The 18,472-nt window shown below is 50.6% G+C and overlaps 1 protein-coding gene across 7 annotated transcripts in view; it reads right to left on the minus strand.

Moving 5' to 3' along the window:
* Positions 1-18,472, minus strand: part of LOC148651733 (ecotropic viral integration site 5 protein homolog) — a 67,773-nt gene that overhangs the window by 13,262 nt on the left and 36,039 nt on the right. For 5 of the 7 annotated variants that reach the window (XM_088597742.1, XM_088597744.1, XM_088597739.1 and 2 more), the window contains 6 exons: positions 18,136-18,282; positions 14,251-14,385; positions 13,518-13,658; positions 12,345-12,503; positions 10,901-11,047; positions 7,127-7,222 (listed from right to left, as the gene is read on the minus strand). In XM_088597742.1, the coding sequence (XP_088453868.1) occupies positions 7,127-7,222; positions 10,901-11,047; positions 12,345-12,503; positions 13,518-13,658; positions 14,251-14,385; positions 18,136-18,282 (825 nt within the window). The remainder of the gene's footprint in view (positions 1-7,126; positions 7,223-10,900; positions 11,048-12,344; positions 12,504-13,517; positions 13,659-14,250; positions 14,386-18,135; positions 18,283-18,472) is intronic. The other 2 variants (XM_088597741.1, XM_088597740.1) reach the window with 2 other exon arrangements.

The following is an 18,472-nucleotide window of genomic DNA, read 5'->3' on the forward strand; positions in this document are numbered from 1 at the left end:
ACACAGGGGCTGGCTTTTCTGACAGGCTAATGGAAAGGACCGCTGGGACACAGGGTAATAACCGAGTCACTCCACTTCTTCTCTCTTTTCCCTTCCTTGCTGACTATACAATCGCTCTTGCCTCAAAGTGGGTGAGGCCAGTAGCCAGGTGCTGAACAGGGGCTGTGGGAGTTTGCATACTCCAGCACTGTGGGAGGGCAAGACAAGCATGTGGTTAAAGGAGGTGTCCCTGCAGACAGCTGTCCAGGCAGAGGGCTCTCCTGGTGAGGGCTACTTATTCACCAGTCATCCTGCCACGTGCAGGCTCGGCGCTTCTAGCGCAACACACTATGACATCATCCAGAACAGCCCCCCCCCCCCCCATACACACACACACAATCCTGGGGATATGTCGTAGTGTGTGTGGGCGCTAAAGGGTTATCTGGGCTGATGCAATCTCAGCACATTTCCTCCACAGCTACAATCAAGGGCACACAACCAAGTCAACCTTCTATTTCATAGACAAAACTGGGGGTCTCGGCACAGGTTCGCACAGATACAGCACCTGAAACACACACACGATGGTCCCTCTCCACCACCGAGCCTTTAAGGCTGTGATCGCCAAGACGCTCAAACAACTGAGGATTTCCAGCTCCTGAGAAAGCAAATCTTACCTTTTCTATTCACACCTTGACACAGTCAGCACGTCTGTTAACTGATAAATTAGCAATATAACAGAGTAACATATATATATACACACACAAAAAGTATCAATGGCATTTCGGTAACTAAATGTTAAATTGAGAAGCCTTTTGGCTGTTCTTGAGAAACGAACTACATACCACATGTATATCTCTAAACTGGTTCCCAGTGACTCTTCAACATATAAAATAATTTTTCATAATATGTTTGTCTGTTTCTTAGTTCAGCTCTGGGCAAATCTTGCCTGTCCTTCAGTGGCAACACTAAGGCTTGTTAAGGCCTTTGTTCAGTTTGTCAGAGAAAGCCCTAGAATTAAAAAATGTTTGCCCTATTAATTAAGGATTTCATTGGAATACACATTTGCTTTTAACTATTCTTCCTATTTCAAGAATCATTTTAGAAAAAAAGCATATTTCACTATGCTGCACAAATCCTTTCTTTTATTATTTGGACATTTAAGGGATAGAAGCACTGAAAATACCGTACATTCAAAGAACTCAACACAAGCAAAGCAGCTCAGAAATAAAATCATGTTTCACCTCTTGCTCTTGCCAGTACTTTTTTTGAGGCAGGTAGGATGTGGTTTCTCGTTATTTAGTGAACGCACACTGAGCTGTGGTCTGCACAGGGGTCACGCATGGAGCAGGCTTTCTTGAAAACAATAATATGTGGGCCTGCTTCAACTGCAGAAGCCATCTTAAAAAAAAGTCTGCTCAAAATGCTGTATTTTTTGCAGTCTGCGGTTATTCTAATAAAGTGGTTTTGCTCTATAACTGAAGAGTCCCCAACGAGACGTACAAAATACTTGGGGTTTAACACCCAGAGACATCTATAAGGCACATTCTGGGTAACGTTTCATTCCCACTGCTCACATCTGGTATTACAAGCAGAGAAAAAAACGGAAACAATCCTGCAGGCTGCAAAAAAACCCCCAAAATATGGTTCAAATTCCTTTTATAGGCATTCCCGTTTTTGTAGTAAACAGAGTCCATAATATTAATGAACACAAATCTGGATGCTTCTAATGAGATTCCTTTTATGCCTCAGTTTGTTTAAAAATATATGATATACACACGTACACACATACAAGGGGGAAAGGTAGCTGCTGGTAGCACCTGTCCGCAGACACGCCTGCTGCCCAACAGAGAGCTGAGGCTGGGAGAAGACCGAGAGCACCACTCTCACACTCCCCTTCTCCGCCCCCCGCAGGTTTGCACGAGCCCCCGAACAGACCGGCAGACTCGATTCTGAAGAGCAGGGGACCCCTGGCGTCTCGGGGGGGGGGGGGGGAGGTCATGCAAGCACCTCCGCCATCCAAAAAGTTCTGCGCAAACAGGAAAAACCCCACCGTGCGAGGTGCTCTTTTCGATCCAGTCCTGCTCAGGTACGCCAAGCGCTGCACACAGCCTCAGCAACCTCCTCTCAGTGCCCCCTGCAGGGCACAGGCACGCCTCCACGAGGCCCTGCTGGAGGAGCTGAGGAGCTCCGGGCTCCGTTCTCCTACGGATCCATTTTACTACAATCTGTGGTCTGACAAGCAGAGGTAGAGATTTCCGACTGAAAACGAAACCTTACTCTGCAATGTGTGAAACGTGTGGTTTAGAAGTGTCCTCTAGCGAGCAAGCAGCTGACTCATTTCAGGCTTTCAAACAAGTCATGAAAATCTTGACTACATCACTTCCATTTGTGACATTTTCCAGTAACTCTAAGAAAAGCAAAAGAACTATATGAACATGGGCGGGAGGTGTTTTTTTTTTAACATATCAAAACCTTAACACATGCCAGTGAGCATAAATGTCCCTCGGGCCAGACAGACGAGCTGGGCTGCTGAAGGGCGTTTATTAAAAGGAGAAGGAAGACGACAGTGTGACCAGCAGCATCAGCAACAAAACACAGCGAATTATCACTTTATCTCTGCAGAGTAAAAGAGGATTTACAAGAGCTTAACCGAACGTATCTCAAAGGCTCGTCTGAAAATAGCACATTTCTGTGCAGGCGGGTTTAAATGTAGAGCCGAATGCATTGTTAGAGAGGTTTCTGCATTTCTTCTGTGCATGCTATGTGATCTAATACAGCATCAACCTGGCACTGCCCCAGCCTCACGAATGAGCTTAAACACTGATGGGCGCTGCCCCAGCCCTCCTCGAGTACATCAGATTCCACATGTGGAAGAAAGGCCTGTGCAGGCTGCACCTGTGGCGCTGTGGAAGAACAGAAGTCAGGGCCTGTCCAGGCTGCGCTGTGCCCAAACCCTCCAATAAGACTCTGCGCAAGGTCAGCTCAAATACAGCTCAGACTTCTTGTGAGCTGTTGGCAGGATGTTGCAATCAGGATAACGGTTATTCAGTTCAGACTGCAGGATCCTGTCTTGACACAGGCTCCTGCTGAACGATGGCTGAGCCAGGGAGAAACCTGTGAATAAGGCAGGGCAACAACCCACAGCCTTCTGCACTCAAAACCAGGCACCCCAACCACAGACCAACTCGCACCCCACGCTGTTTCGAGGGCACCACAAGGAGTGGGTGTTCTGCTTGATAAACAGAGCAACCTCTGGCACAGCACGGAGCTCCGTTAGGATTACCTCCTATCAAGCAACAGCTTGATTAGCAATGCCTAGCATCAGACACACACACACACCTAAAGAAAATGACCACGTTCGTCGGTTTTTCTCACACTTTTGAGTGCTCAGTAGATGGACAGGCAGGGACTTACTTGTCACTAGAATCAAGAGGCCCCTAACCCTTCCTAATGCAGCTTTGGTGCAGCCTGCATACCGCGAATCGAGGAAGGAAGGAAAAAAATAACACCGAGACACCTAGGTGCTGCTGCGAGACCGAGTTACAAAACCTCAGTCCGTACAGCTGTGGGCAGCTCTGACACAGTACAGCGGGTTCTTTTTAAAAAGACATCCTGGAATATCTGACAAAGGGCTGAGACTTTGAATCACAGAGGTCAAGATTTGCTCATGACACCTTCAAGGTGCACGTACGCACAGCAACCACTGGAAAACAAAGTCAGTATCAATGGGTCAAAAAGCACAGAACACAGGTATTTATAGACCGTATGTAGGCAAAAAGGGTCAGTTTCAGATGTCGAAGATCTCTGCACTGCTCACTGTTAGTGCACTCCCAAAATACGCTTGCTGAACACAAAATCAACGACTCTGGAGGCGCAGACATTTCAACCGCACGAAAAAAAGACCTGAACTGCGTGATCTCTCTCCCGTCGATCAGCTCTGCTCTACACACAGTGCACAAGCTGGCACACAGTGGAAACTGCCCCTTAACATCCCCACCTTTCTGATCAACAGTTTCTTGTCTCTAAGCCTTTGTCTCGCACATGACCTGAATATGACCTGCAGCATCCTTCAGTGATTTAAATCTGTCATTTCTGTTAAATATTTAAATGAGTAGTACCGTGGGTGTACACGTATGTGTACAATTTTAAAACTAGACATCTAACGTCTCGCACTTTTTTTCTCCCCTCTACGCTGCACAAAGTTCTCGAGACGCATGGTGTGATGGTGGCGTGTTGCTGCATCACCCTTGATCTTCACCCACCCCTTGGGTAGAAGTGGAAAAAAACAGCCCTGGGCGTGAGCCTCGCCAGCTTCCTTTGAAATGCTTCATTTCCTTCAAATCAAGACTTTCATTTCTTTGCCTCTTTCAAGATTACACCCAGGATCCTTGTATTTTACTGTAAACCGTCGGCCTCAGCGAGAATCAAGTCTAACACACGAACGGTGGAAGCAATGAGTTTTTCAACTCTTGACGAAGTGGGAAAAAAAGTCTGAACGTTTCTGAACGGACTAGTGTGGCTCGGTGGCACAGAGTGGAGGCCACGTCTCCACAATCACGGAATTAAGCTCTCCAGCAGGGAGACTGGGAATGGACCGTGAGCCACAAATAAACACATTTGGGCGAATAAACAAGAACATACCACAGCAGCAAATACTTCACCATAAACCATGCTTGGACATCTGAAACGGAAGATGTTTTACTTAAGAGTTTAGTTCTGATACTTGAATTAAACATCTTATATTTAAAGATGAACAAAATGAAGTGACCTGAATGGGCGTTTCACATACACGGCAGCAACACGCATCCTAGGTCAAAAAAACAATCCAGCTGAATGCACTTTCAGGCTGATAAACATTTTATTTTGAGCTGTGATTAACTGCATACCATGAAAGGTAGGTGAAGGTCTGGCAAGGTTTAAATAGCGAAGATATTACTGATCTGGACACATGAGAAAAATGTCCTTTATTAAACTGCACGCTGGATGTTCTAATTCAATCAAAACAAACTATCAGGATTTCAGGCATTGATTAAACTTCCTGAACGGGCACTTTAATTTCAGATTAAAATCCATCCATTATAGGGATGCCTAACCTAGCAGGCACAGGACGCATTACAGTCACACACAGATAGGGGGCACTCTAGAGATGACAGTCTGGATAGTGTGTATCTGGACTGCGGGAGGAAAGTGGAACACAGAGAAGACCGCTGAGAACACAGGGAAAGTATGCCAACTCCACACAGGAGGCGGTTCCTTCCAGAATCGAACCCAGGACCAAAGAGCTATGGTGCAGCAACGATAATGAGCACCACCCCAACTCCATCAGATTAAAACTGTCTTGCAAAAAAAAATAAAGCTGCCGAGGAAAGTAAGTCAGCTTACTGCGATAGGAGAAACACGGCAGAACTAAAATTAGACTTCGGCTTCCGCATAATGAACTCACAAGATTTCTAACCAGGTCTTTCGACTTTGTAAGAAAACGCACAGAAAACAGATAAGACAAGTCAGATAGATACGGAAGGCTAATGACTCGAAGAGGGAGGTTAATCACAAAATCAGTTATGCTTCACTCTGCCTGCACTCAAAGCAGGAACCTTTATTTTTACATTGCAGCAGTTCCTATGCACTTATCATGGGATCAGTGCCACGACTGCGATTCTGCCCCCACCCTCAGACATGTGGCCGTGGTGCAACATGGGCAGCAAAATGTCATCATGCAGAAATGACATCAGGGCTTTTTTACTGGTATTCAAAATCATTTCAGTCAAATAACGCTATTTTGTAAATCACCATGGTAATGTAACCTTTTGTTTTCCATTCAGGCAGGAGACAGGATCAGGCAGCGGATCGCATCCTAGTCTCTGACAGCTTTAAGTCAGCGTCGAAGAAGAGCTGAATTAGAACTCGATTCTTCTGCCAGCGATCAAGAAACAGCGATCCGTGACTTGCCCAAGCGCACCAGAGTAAGGCGGGTCACAGTGGACAGATCAGCACATGCCAAGTGAAGGACACACAGGAGAGTAACGTGCTGGCTGGTGTTCTGAAGCATGTGGCTCAGAAACGGGTATGGCCACAGTGAGAAATGAACAGCATGTTGCAAGGTTTCTGCACCAAGGCGTGATGAAGAAATGATTAAGCACAAACGCTGGCCTGGATACACCACGTATCCATAGATTTAAGCACAAAAGGCGGCACTGTCCCAGTAAGGCCATGCACATCCTGTCCAGATCCACGATACCCAAGTCTTCACACAGGGGACATGGACCATTCTGCACTGCCGGACACAGAAACTCTTTCTGCAGGGCGTGACAGGAGAGTCCCGCCCGCAGATTTCAGATCTACCACGCAGCCGGGAAAAGGCTCCGAGCCGGTGTGGGGGCTCGGTCTTTCGCAAGTGGGGTGAGGTTTTTTTTTGTAGAAGAGGAGTCGCGCGGCCTCCAGCGAGCGTTCTGAGTTCTTGCGAAGGAGAGATAAAGGTGAGCTGCTCTTGCTATCTCACGCTGCACAGATTCCAGGGGCTGTGCCCCGCTAACCTCAGACAGGGCTCGAGCTGCAGAGCCTGTAACTCCTGACACCTGCTGCGCTCGGCGCCCTGGGGTCTTATCAGGGCCTCCCAGCAGTGCTGGGCCAGCAACTCCCTCCTGTGGTGACCAGGAAGTGCAGCTGCGAGATAAGAGCGCGCGGGTTTGTTTTGCTTTACAACTTCACTTTTTTTTTTTCTGCTTTGCAACCACCAAGGGAAACGCACAGCAGCAGCAAGCACATCTCCTGCAGCCAAACGCTTTCTGACTTGATCTCTTCAAACCGAAAAAAGAGTCCGTACCGTGGGTTAAGCAGCACGGAAAACGGATATTTATGGTCGTAGTGCTGTGTAGACAAAAAGTCACTAGAGAGGGGGTTGAAGGGTCAGCTGCAGAGTGCTTCTCAGATGTCGAAGAGGTGCTGATCTCCTCACTGCCCACGGGGGGACACAGAACAGACAGAACGAACACACCCACACGCACGAGCATCGCTTCCAAGCTCATCCATTCCCAACCCACACATCACCCCCCCCCCCGGGCACGGGCCCTGCAAGACGCGGCGCGGCGGGGGGCAGAGCGAGCGAGCGAGCGGGCGAGCGCACACGACCGCGGCGCGCGGCCCCTACCTGGATCTCCAGCTCGGCGATCTGCTGCTGCAGCTCCGCCATGGCAGCGATGTTGTCTGCCTCGCGCAGCCGCACGGCCATCACCTCCTCTTTATTCTGGAAGCAGAAACGGGCCGTGAGCTGGGAAAGCCCGGCGCTTGAACCCACGGCCCGGTCCGGCCCGGCTGGGCGCCGCAGCCCTGCCCTGGTATAGATGTTCCCAGCACGAGACGGAACAAAGTTCCAGTTTAGCCATCGGCGCGAGTGAACAAGCAGGTTCAAGCGCACGTGCGCGAGTTAGAGATGGCGATTCCCCACCTAAATGAAATAGGAGCAGAGTAACAGTAACACAAGCTCGTGCTCTGCAGCCTCTCGTCTCCCCCGGTACACAGACTTCTTCTTCGGCTCTCTGGATTACTTCCATTCTGAATATTTAAACTGCCATTTGGAAAAGTCCCCGATCGCTCCTGGAGTAAATCACAACGCTGCTCCTACAGCTGCGACCTGAATCCAAGAAGAGGGTTCAGCTCGGCCTCGTGGACGTAACACAGAAACTTTATAGACGGGACAAAAAAAGCAACCAGTAAGCAACCAAAAAGAAAAACAACCAGCACTGCAGTTTTCTGCTGGCGTGGCCTGAGCCCAGAGATGCGGGTCTTGACCCCAGTGATCGACGTGTGATAAAGACAATTCCGAAGGGTTCTGTAAGCATCCATCACTAACAAGCTTAACAAAGACTAAGTCAAGCACACTCACCCATTTTCATGGACCCTTTAAATGCAAATCCAGGAGGCTATGGAGTCATCAAGCAGTAGAACAGCTGAAAGTGTGTACTGTCAACTTCAACTGAGCCAGTTCTAACATCGGGAATAATATTCCTCTCATCAATCAAAAATACATATCACACGTATCAATACGGATCACGTTCATGTTATTCAAATCACAGCTACAGGACTTCGTCACTGGAAACATCTTGAATCAAAAGTCTCAGAAAACAACCTAAAAGGATAAAAGGCTTAAATCCAAAATAACTTGGCTCACAAGCTCCATGGGAACATTTCTTCCCATTTTCTACGTATTCCAGCTCATAAAAAAGTACATGAAAAAAACAGAATGGGGTAAACACTAAACAAATGGTGTTGAAATGCTTCAGCTTGTGATAATGATCAAGCAACATAAAGCAACACTTCAACAGACAATTTTCAAACTTCCATTAAAATTCACAAGCGAATTAGTGTAGGATAGCACTGAAACACCAGGCTAAAGGAAAACAACGATTCCTTGCTAAGGATCATCAAGTGATCAGAAGTATGCAACATCTGCATGACCAAAACACTTAAATTTTTTTTTGTTTTAAAACAAAAGCATCAGAAGAACATCTAAAACTAGCTGAAACTAATTTTGGTTAAAGAAAAAGTTGATTCAGCTCACTGCTAGTCCAGATGGCATGAATATTGAAACGCAAAGAACTGTTTCTGAATAGAGGCAGGCCTGACGACTTCAACAGGATCGAGGTCTTCTGTCTTATTAGCTGCTGTTTCACTCGCCGAACGCTATTCACTGAATGGAAAAATCCAGAAACACTCGGGATTGTGCAAGCTAGCTGTGCTCTAACCTCCCAACCCGCAAGGCAGGACACGATGGAGTTCTCACACAGCCTCAGACGGCCCATGAGCGTGAGCTGGGGGACTTAGAGAACTCACCAAGCTCACCAGCCAGGGCAGGAGCAAGGCTTGTAAATGACACGAACAAAACACAGAACAGAGTCGGCCCTTCAGCCCCGTACAGCTGTCTTGGCAGCTTGTCCCCCCAGGAGGGCTCTGGCCTGGGGGGATTCACAGAGGCCCCCCGGGGGAGTTCCTGCACCCCCGGCCTGCCCCTCCTCTACAGAAAGTCTCCTTCACTCTCCGACCAGAATCTGCCCTCAGCTGCACGTCGATCATCCCCCGACTGCTTCCGACAGCCGAGGTGATCCGTCTGTCTGTTCTGCACCGAGAGCTGCCAAACCCCTGCTGCTCGGTCAGACGGCCCCGACGGTGTTCATTCCGCTGTCTATCTGACGCATTCCCTGAAGCTCTTCCTATATACTGCACCAGAGCAGCCATCAGCATCAGGTCCTGTAGAATGAACTAACCTTGACAGATCTCGGGAGTTTAGGGCAGCTGGGATTGGATCACCTGATCTGGGAAATGATCTCAGGATTTCCTGTGCAATTAAATATTTGTTAATTAACCAACAGCAGGCTTTCCTGCACGGGGTCATTAATGGTCACTGACACTGTTCTGTACTTTTGGATACACAGGGGAAACAGAAGGCCTCTGCTAACACAGAGGTGGAGGTGACATGTTTACCTTACAAAAAGACACCTCGTTGCTCAACCAGCAGTGCAGATATTGCCTCATCCCCTCAAGAGATGGAGGACCTCGAGCTGGCCTGGGTTTTGCTGAGGACAGTTAGACAACATCTACTGAGACCATTACCGAGCAGTTGTTATCTCCTCAAACGTCAATGGCAAAACTCTCACCACAGCAGAAAGCAGAAGAGCCTGGTTCCTGTTAAGACTGGGCTTTTGGGTATTAGGGGAATGATCTACTGATATGGCCCTGTTTGGGAAACTCGCAGCTTTTGCAATGACAAAATACAAATCATCCTAACCTCTCGGCAGTCAAGCACATTCAGTAGAGGCCTGTTTTTAGTGCTCAGATTACTTTGCTTGAAGTGAAGTGTCTGTGCAAGGGGTTATCTGGGTGTTACATCAAGCACCACGCTCACTCCACAGCCTGCACTGCCTGCGCCTTCTTCCAAGAGGCTGGTCTGTGGATTCGGACAGGCTGGTACCAGGACTGACAAATAGGAAGCGCGTTCTCAGGAATGTTCCAATATTTCAAAGATGAGCCAAGGCCACTGGAAATAATAGGAGCTGTGTTTTGGTGCTTTATAAAAGGAGAGCAGTGCTGTAAGGTTTCCTGCGTTTTTGTGCAGCAGTTCCTTCCACACAACAGCGCTCTTTCTAAGGCCGACCAGACTTTGAGGAGCATTCTGGGGAAAGCGCTGTTGAAAAGGAAATGCGTATCCTAAACAGCAGTCAGGAGAGTGATGAAAAACACAACAGACTGGGTGGTCAGGGACAAGGTGTTTAAATACAATGCACCAACGCCCTACAGGGAATCAACCTGAGCTCACTGAAAGTACTCGGGGGAGATGTGGTTGCCTACAACTCACATGCGATAAGCTTGTTTTCACCTGTTCACTTCAAGCCCCACTGCGCGTGTATAGGGCCTTGCTCCTGTCACTCTGGAACCACGCTCAGCAGCCGCCGACGCTCAGATGAGCGCTGGCTCTAGGCTGAAGGCAGAGGGGGGGGGGCGGGGGTCATAGGGGAGGCTCCCCAGAGTGAACTCTCCATCCTCCCATGACCGGAAAGAGGGGCGCCTGTGACCCCAGGCCCATCCTGGAAGCCCGTGGCCACCAAGTTGGGACTGCAGTCCATCCCAGACGTTAACGCTTCCACCGCAAGTACCCTGACTATTAGTCCACATTGACAAAGTAGTAAAAGATAAATTATCGGTCTAGGAGTCCTTTAAGCCCTCTTTAGAAGGCTGTGAGGAAGACGGATGAATTCATGGTAAGAATCAGTTTGTTAAAGCAGCGTGAACCGATTTGCGCTGAAGCCAGGGCTGGAGCTGGTCCTTCAGCGGGGCTACAGGCGCCCTACTGGCGCGGTGTGGTGCCTGTTGGGAAGCCCGGAGCACGGCGCGGAGCGTGGCGTGGCGCGCGGCACGTGGTGGGGCTTACTTTGCACTCGGTCTCGGCCTGCTTCCTCCTGAGCTCCTGGAGCTGCGCCAGGAGGCCCTTGTTCTGGGTGCCCAGGAGCTGCACTCTCTCCCTCACGCTCCTCAGCTCCTGCTCCGCTCGGCGCAGATGGTTGCTGCTGATCTGATTCTGCAGATGCAAAGAAACAAGACTCCGCAAAAAGGAAGAGATAAGAAGGGAGTTCACTGTCATACCTCACACAAACACTTCACACACCCTTGCTGGCCTGGTCAGGGGTGACTGGCGTGGCTCGTGGGCGTTTTCCACAGAGCAGTGGAACACAGCCGCTGAGCTCTCTTTTTCCTGCGTGGGGACCCACAGCGTCACACTGCCAGAGCCTGGCCAGCCTTCCAGCCCGTCAAGGATAAAATCTGCACGTTTCACCAGTCCGGCTCCAAGTCTGCCATCTCCTCTGCAAGCCATCAGCAGTGCCTGCTCAACTGCACAAACCTTGGGGTCCACGCTCGAGCTCTGGGGCTCCTCCTGGTTTCCATGGCGAGCTGAGAGTGTGGGACTCCCCCTGGTGGGACTCCAGTCCCCTACAGGGGGAGTCCCACAGCAGCTGCCTGGTCCCCAAATGTAGAACTGGAGCAAATCGGGGAATAGCTCCTTGCTCAAGATAGTGCAGCAGTGATTCGAACCCGGCGCCCCAAACTCTCCTCTACTGGGCTCCCCAGAATATCGTCACAAAAAGCAAGTGGGAAGATTTCAAGGCCTTTCTAACCAAACACATCATCCGCAAACTAAGCATTCTGAAAGACCGCTCGGCGTTCTCATCTCTTTGAAATGTCTGTTTCAGGAATAAAAAGACTTCTGTGTACCTAATCTATCTGCGTGCTATATCATAAAATAACACGTTTTATAGTTGAAGACCTTTGTCTATATAACTATCCCTCATTCAATGCTTGTTCGCTTCTACAGCTAATTAAAAAGTGAAAGTAAAGCGAATCTTAGAAATGTCTAAACCCATGAACTTTCATTAGCAGATGATCAATCAGGAGCCTGAACTCTACATCACCCATTCCACAACAGAGCTCCACTGCCCTCTGCTGCCTGGTCTCTAGTATTACAACCCCACCTCAAGAAAGCAAACTGCTATCTCCGGCAGAGAAGTCAGCGGATTACTTTTGAAAACGAGATCTTTAGCAGCATGCAAAACAATTTAAAAGACAATACGTACTGTGGTGCACTAGACACAGGTGAAAAAAATTACATAAAACAATCTGAAATCATGCGAGAGTGGGTCAGCATTACTTTAACGCCGTTAAGACCTGTACACAGGGCACTAATTGGCTTTGATTCCAAGAAGGCATGGCTAAGTCTGCATTTGAGCGTCTGACGCTCCATCACAAGCTGACTGCTCGGGGAAAATGAACCCGTCCCAGCAGCTGCTGCCGGCCGGGAGAGCCGCACGCCCCTCGCCCACCTGCGTTTCCAGCTCCATCATCCTCTGCCTCGTCTCCTTCAGCTCCGCCTGGGACTCGGCCTCTCGCAGGCGCGCGCTCATGAGCTCCTCCTGCAGCTCGTTCAGGGCGTTCTTCCTGGGGCTGTCCCGCCACCGGCCCGCCGTCCGCGCCAGGTGCCTCTGCAACACAGGCCGCCCGCCTTCAGCGACAGCCGCCCCGCCGCGAGCCGCGAGCGGGGGCCGGAGCCGCCCTCTGACCCTTCAGTCCTCCCCCACCCGTCTCCAACACATTTTAATAAACATCTCGTGGGGAACCAGAACCCAGCAGCTCCAGCCTGAGGCCACGGCCTCCCTCCACAGCAGGACTGCTGGGCCCCACGCGTGAGGGGCCAGAGAGGGAGACGACTCCACTGTCGAGGGCAGCGCAGTGCTGGGAATTATATGACCCTGCACCTGAACAACCTGGCAAAGTGAAGAAGTTCACAGGGGCTTATGCGTCGCATCAGCAAGCTCGAACATCGCCAGCAGCTGGTATTTTCCACTGAGCGTGCCCGTGGGTGGGCCATCACAGGAGGCAGACAGCTTATTTGTAGGCATCATTAGAACGAGCCCCCTGCGTTTCCTCTGGAACCTGTCACTCTGCTGGGGGAAGCTTCTTGTCTGCTCTGCCTGGGGGACTTCGAAGACAAGGACACCCGAATGTGAGAGACCTTTTCTTTCTTTCTCACTCGGGAGAAATTCTGAACAACCTGTTTTCAGAATTTAACCGGCTTTGCTAGCGACTAATGTCTGCAGCTGTTGTCCATGATTTAGCATCAGACAACGCCCTCCATCTCAAAGCCTGTCTAACCAAAGCGTGACAAACCAAAGCAGAGCTGAACAAAGGCCACGGACTTCGGAGGTGTCCTACACGTACTGTAACTGAAAGAGTTTTTTTATTTCCATCTTGAAACTCGGTGCAGGACTGCAAGAATGTTGCGCTTGCACAGCTTCATACTGTAAACATCCCGCTGGTGTTGCAGCACATTGGTAGGCTGCTCCTTCCTCCTCCCTCTCTCTCCCCGTGTCTCTCCCCCCGTCACTCCCTCTCTCTCTCCTCCAGCCCAGTTTTCTGCCGGAAAGGTGCCCCTGAAGTCGCAGCTGGAGCGGCCCGGAGGGACAGGAGGGGCTGCCGGTCGTGCGAAGGCCGCTCACCTGCCAGTGCTCTTCCAGGTCCTTCACCTGCTGCCCCAGCTCCTTCAGGCCCGTCAGCGCCTCGGCCTCCCTCAGCTTCACCGCGATCAGCTCCTCCTGGAGCTGCACCACGTTGCTCTCGTCCGGGAGGGAGTTGTTTCTCTGCGGTAGGCAGCAGACACGAAGCGGCCGTCAGGGGACAGTGACCCCGGCCCCCGGCCCCCGCCCGCGGCGCAAGCCCGGCCCGCCGCGCGGCGGCAGGGATGTCAGCCAGCGCTCGTTACTGTGCCGGCTTACAGGGCCAGAGGAAAAGGGCATGCTGCTCCTGACGTGAGCACTGCTATCGCCCTGTCCCAGTGAGGTGCCACTGGCACAGGAAAGACACGCTGAAGACATGGCCACAGACGCCTGGGCTTGATGTCCAACACGATACACTAAAAAACCACACGAGCTGCTGTGGTTCTCTCTTCGGGGCAGTTTGCAGAGATGAGCAGTGACTCGCAGAACTGCACGACAGAGTGAAAAGGATTACTACCACCGGACCCGGTGCGGGTTCATAAAGGGGGGGCAGCGTCTTTATATTTTAAGGAGGCAAACGGACGTCCCTAAAGACGAGCAGCAAGGAAGACGCCAGCAGTTCGGGGCTCCTGCTCTTTCCCGTACGAGTACACTCTGAAAGAGGCGACCCCCGTCACGAGGGAGGGTTAACCGAGCTGGCGAGCACAGGAGAGCGCGGCCTAGCGGGCAGCCTCACCTTCTCCATGTCCAGGACCTTGTCCTGCATGTCCTTCAGGGCGCACTGGGACTCGGCCTCGCGCAGGCGGGCCTGGACCAGCTCCCGCTCCAGCTGCAGCACGTACTCCTCCGAGTAGCGGGGGTGGGCTTTGGCCTGGGGGAAGAGCAGCTGCCTGAGGACCGGGCCAGACCGGGCCAGACCGGGCCAGGGTCGCGCGAGTCCAGCTCCCCATTCCGGCAGCCTCTCACGGGTAACTGCACACTTCACGGAGTGAAGGAGGTTTTGAGATTTTCCTCAACACACAGCCGGAGAGCTCACAGTAAAAAAAAAAACACGGATTGCTCCCTGTCAGGGCGTTCCTCTTTGACGCCACCTTGCTGATATGAAGGGACGGAGAGAGAGTTCAGTAGGGATCTTTCCAGCTCAAAAGTTCAAATTGCACTGCCGTGCAGAGGAAGTTAACTGAAATCTAAAACCGTTCTCAACTCAAAGGAGAATCCAGATATTTGTTTAAGAAGAAAAAAAAAACTGTTTTGTTTCTGCTCTGCAGTAGCAGCAGCAGGGAGCTGACAGACCTCTTTCACCGAAGCCACAGTGCTGGGTGTCGTACAAAACCTGCCTTTCCTTTACTGGTCAGGAGAATGACGTTTCTGATACAGGGACTGGAGAAACCTAGTTCAATACGCCGACATGGAAGAGTGCGTCAACTATCCAGACTGACAAGGAAAGACCAGGAAGCACTTCTTTACCCCAAGTGAGTGTTGTGGGAGTCTGGAACAAGCTGCCCAGCCAATTCAACAGCAGACCGATGTTTAAGAACAATGGTTTAAAAAACAGATGCTCCGACAATGAAATGTAAAATTGGTCTGTTTTACACAAGCATAAATATATTTCATATATAAATGATCGGTAATAATAATGTCAATTTGTTTTCTCTCACACATACTCTTAAGTTTCTTATCAAAAGACAGTCTGACTGAGCACAATTTATGAAGAGATGATAATGTATGAAAAAATGTTTCATGAATGATGATGGATACTTTAAAACAAAGAAAACAGCTTTTAATATTTTGTCTGGAATTACGTGGGATATAGGACAAGCTCGCCAATGAAACTGTCGCATCAAAGCATGTTTCAGTTTCTTACTAGAACACTAGAAAAAAATGGAGAAAACCTGCTTCCTGTACTTCTACGATTCCTTTAAAAAGGTTACTGAGGGAAACGCCACGTAAAACACTGAACCACACAAAGCCAACACTACGTCCTGCAAGATGTCTGCATACTGAAATGAAAAACCGCACTGCAAAGCCAACTGCAAACAGAAACCAGCCGGACCTGTCAGCTCCGTGAACAGGAGTCACTCTTGTAAACGGAGATCTCTATTCAGAATTCAACATCACAGGGGGCAGGAGAGAGAGGAGATTCAAAAGGGCAGCAGTAGGCGCCCACAAAAACGTGCCGTCTTGGGGTCGCGCGTGTACACTCACTGGTCGAAGACGCTCGGCCTTCCCAGCGGACAACGGGCTGGGCCTCTGGGAACAGCAGGAGGGACAAAGTGTACGAAGCCCAGTCCCGTCCCCTCCCCGCGCCCGTGAGCCCGTGATGAGGATGAGGATGAGGAGGTGGCCGTGAGGGTTATTCTGGCCAGGGAAGAAAGCGGTCCATCTCATGCTCCTCAGGACAGCCACACGCTGTCTACCAGGAGTTCCTAATGTTCTAGCCTGCGACACAGCTGTGAAACAGGAGACAAACTCCACACGGAGAACTGGAGGCCGGCCCAGGTCTTTATTTCTGTTAACTGCACCGTCACTACCTGCTACACGTTTCCCCAGGAGCCTTCTCCCCTGAAACCGGCAGCGTCACCCCGACACGCTGTGATATTCAGAGGGGACGCGTGCAAGCAGAGTTACTCCCGCGGCTGACCTTCATGGTCCTCTGAAAGCCGGGCAGCGCGCAGACTCCACACAGACACGCAGCGGTGGCAGAGCGCAGGGCCTGGCGTCTGGAAACGCTGGCGTCGCACTGTCCCGGCAGGGAGCAGGGCCTGCAGTCGTGCCAACTCCACACCCTCGGGTCCTCCTGGCTTCCTGCTCTGACTGTGTAAGTGGTGGTTTTAGGACTCCGTTTAGAGTGCTGTTCTTTTTTTACCCTGACAGGTTCCTGTTCAGTTTAAATAGCACAGGCTGTGCTCAGCGGGGCCATCTAACTGCGTCGGGGAAACGCTGGATAAGCAGACGTTTCGAAAACACCTTTCTCACTTATTAGGCATGAGCTCTGGCTAAAGTCTTTAAGGACAGAAACATGCATGTTATCCACGTGGAATACTTTGATGGTTTCTGTTAGCGAGACTAAGGCGAGTATTCAGTGAGATACCTTGACGGATGCTTATGATCTTCTAACACTGGAAATCAAACAACCAGGTCTTCCCTCAGACTGGTACTGATGGTGCTGCTGGGTGCCCGTTTGCGAACGGAGGAAACGCTTGCACTGCCCAGCCCATGTGGAAATCCGCCTTTGACGAGACAAATTGGTAGCCTGTCTCCTACCCGTCTTTTCACCTATAGGCGTCTCTGAAAGTCGACAAAACACCCCTCCCCCCTAAACGTGAGGACAAATCCGACAAGTCCACAGGAACCGCAGCAGACACAAGCAGCGCATTCAAGCTCACTCATGCAAAAAAAAACCAGCAACAAACGACAAAAGACACACAGATAGAAGACACAGATCAATGGAGCTACTGGAAAGTCAGTAGTCAATCGTTTCTACCTGGGCTGAGTCTTATCTAGAGGTGACCGCAATGACAGAGGTGGATGAGATGTGGAGAAAGACACAGTTAAGTGTGTCTACAGACACAGACACAGGTGATGATGACTGGAGAGGATGCCTACAAAGCAGGTTACTAAGGCAATATTCATTCTCTCTCAAATATTTCTTCATTGCCTTGTTTCAATAAATCGTGTGCCTCCTGCTTAATGCAGCGTTAATTATCCATAAATGTATGTGGTTACCATTTCCTTTTATAGGCCTGTGGCATCGAAATGCAATGGAATTCACAGAACAGCAACACCAGAGTTTGGACAAACAACCTCCGTCAGTACAACTGTCAACAGCGAGAATGTAAACTATCGCTTTTCAAACCAACTTCACCAAGACAGCCCTTCGCCAGCAGAGCAACACACACTGGTGTAATAACAGTGACAACGTCCTGCCCGAAGTGCTGGGGAACGACCCAGCACGCGATGCATCTTAGTGTCTAAAAACCGTAAAGCAGTAGGAGACCAGGCGGACGTGAGCTAGCCAACAAGAGGAACTATCAGTGGCACGTGTGCCTCTCATGAAACGCCGGAGGCAACAACAGACTTGGCTAATGTGGTCTGGGGCGTACGACACTACCGAACCGAAAGAACAGAGGCAGACTGCAGGTGCAGTAAGACGACCTCTAAATGCTCAACGCTGGGACCCAACCTGGTCCTGGAGAAACCTAGGGCGACAGGCTCTGTCAGTCTCCCATCCCTCCCCAGTCTGAAAAGACCAGGAACACGTGCGAACTTTGATCAGTCTGGTGTCAACGGGTTCTGCCCGGGTCACGACTGGCCAGCCGTCGTCCCGGGAGCCACAGGACCCCGTCGCTTCAGAAACCGCCTGCTTAGCGGAGTCAGACGGAGACCGAGGCTCCGCCGGACCAGGGCTGACCAACCCCCCCAGTAGCGGAGGAGGCGACGGTGCCGATGTCGTCATCACCACCGGAGGGGGACCGAACCGCTCTGCCCTTCTAGGCGGGGCAGCGCGTCTCGGACCAGGGGCAGAGGAAGAGCCCCGATCAGGACGGCTCTCCGGGCCCTGCGTCTGAGGGACAGAGACGGCGACGGCTGTGCACGCCCCCCCCGGTGAGGGGCTCCTTACCCCTCTGTGCCGCTGCTGGAGCTCCCTGATGGTGCTCTGGGCCTGCTCCAGCTGAGCGCTGGCCTCATCGCTCTGCTGTTTGACGGTGGCCAGCTCCCGTTTTATGAGGTAGTTTTCCTCAGCCTCTTGTGCCCTTGTCACTTGTCCCTTGTGACATAATCATGGCGTGAGGATTATCGATGAGTTGCAAAGCAAGGCGGAATCTGGACATTCCTCTATGTGTAAAAGAAGCATGCTGTCTAACAAGTAGGGCTTAATTGGGGGATGGTGGGGATTTTATTTTTAATACTTTGTTTCTTTAAACACAGAATTACAAGGGCATGCGATTGCCTGATTG

This window comes from Lepisosteus platostomus, chromosome 11, assembly GCF_059453375.1.
Source record: "Lepisosteus platostomus isolate fLepPlt1 chromosome 11, fLepPlt1.hap1, whole genome shotgun sequence".
Taxonomy (NCBI): Eukaryota; Metazoa; Chordata; class Actinopteri; order Semionotiformes; family Lepisosteidae; genus Lepisosteus; species Lepisosteus platostomus.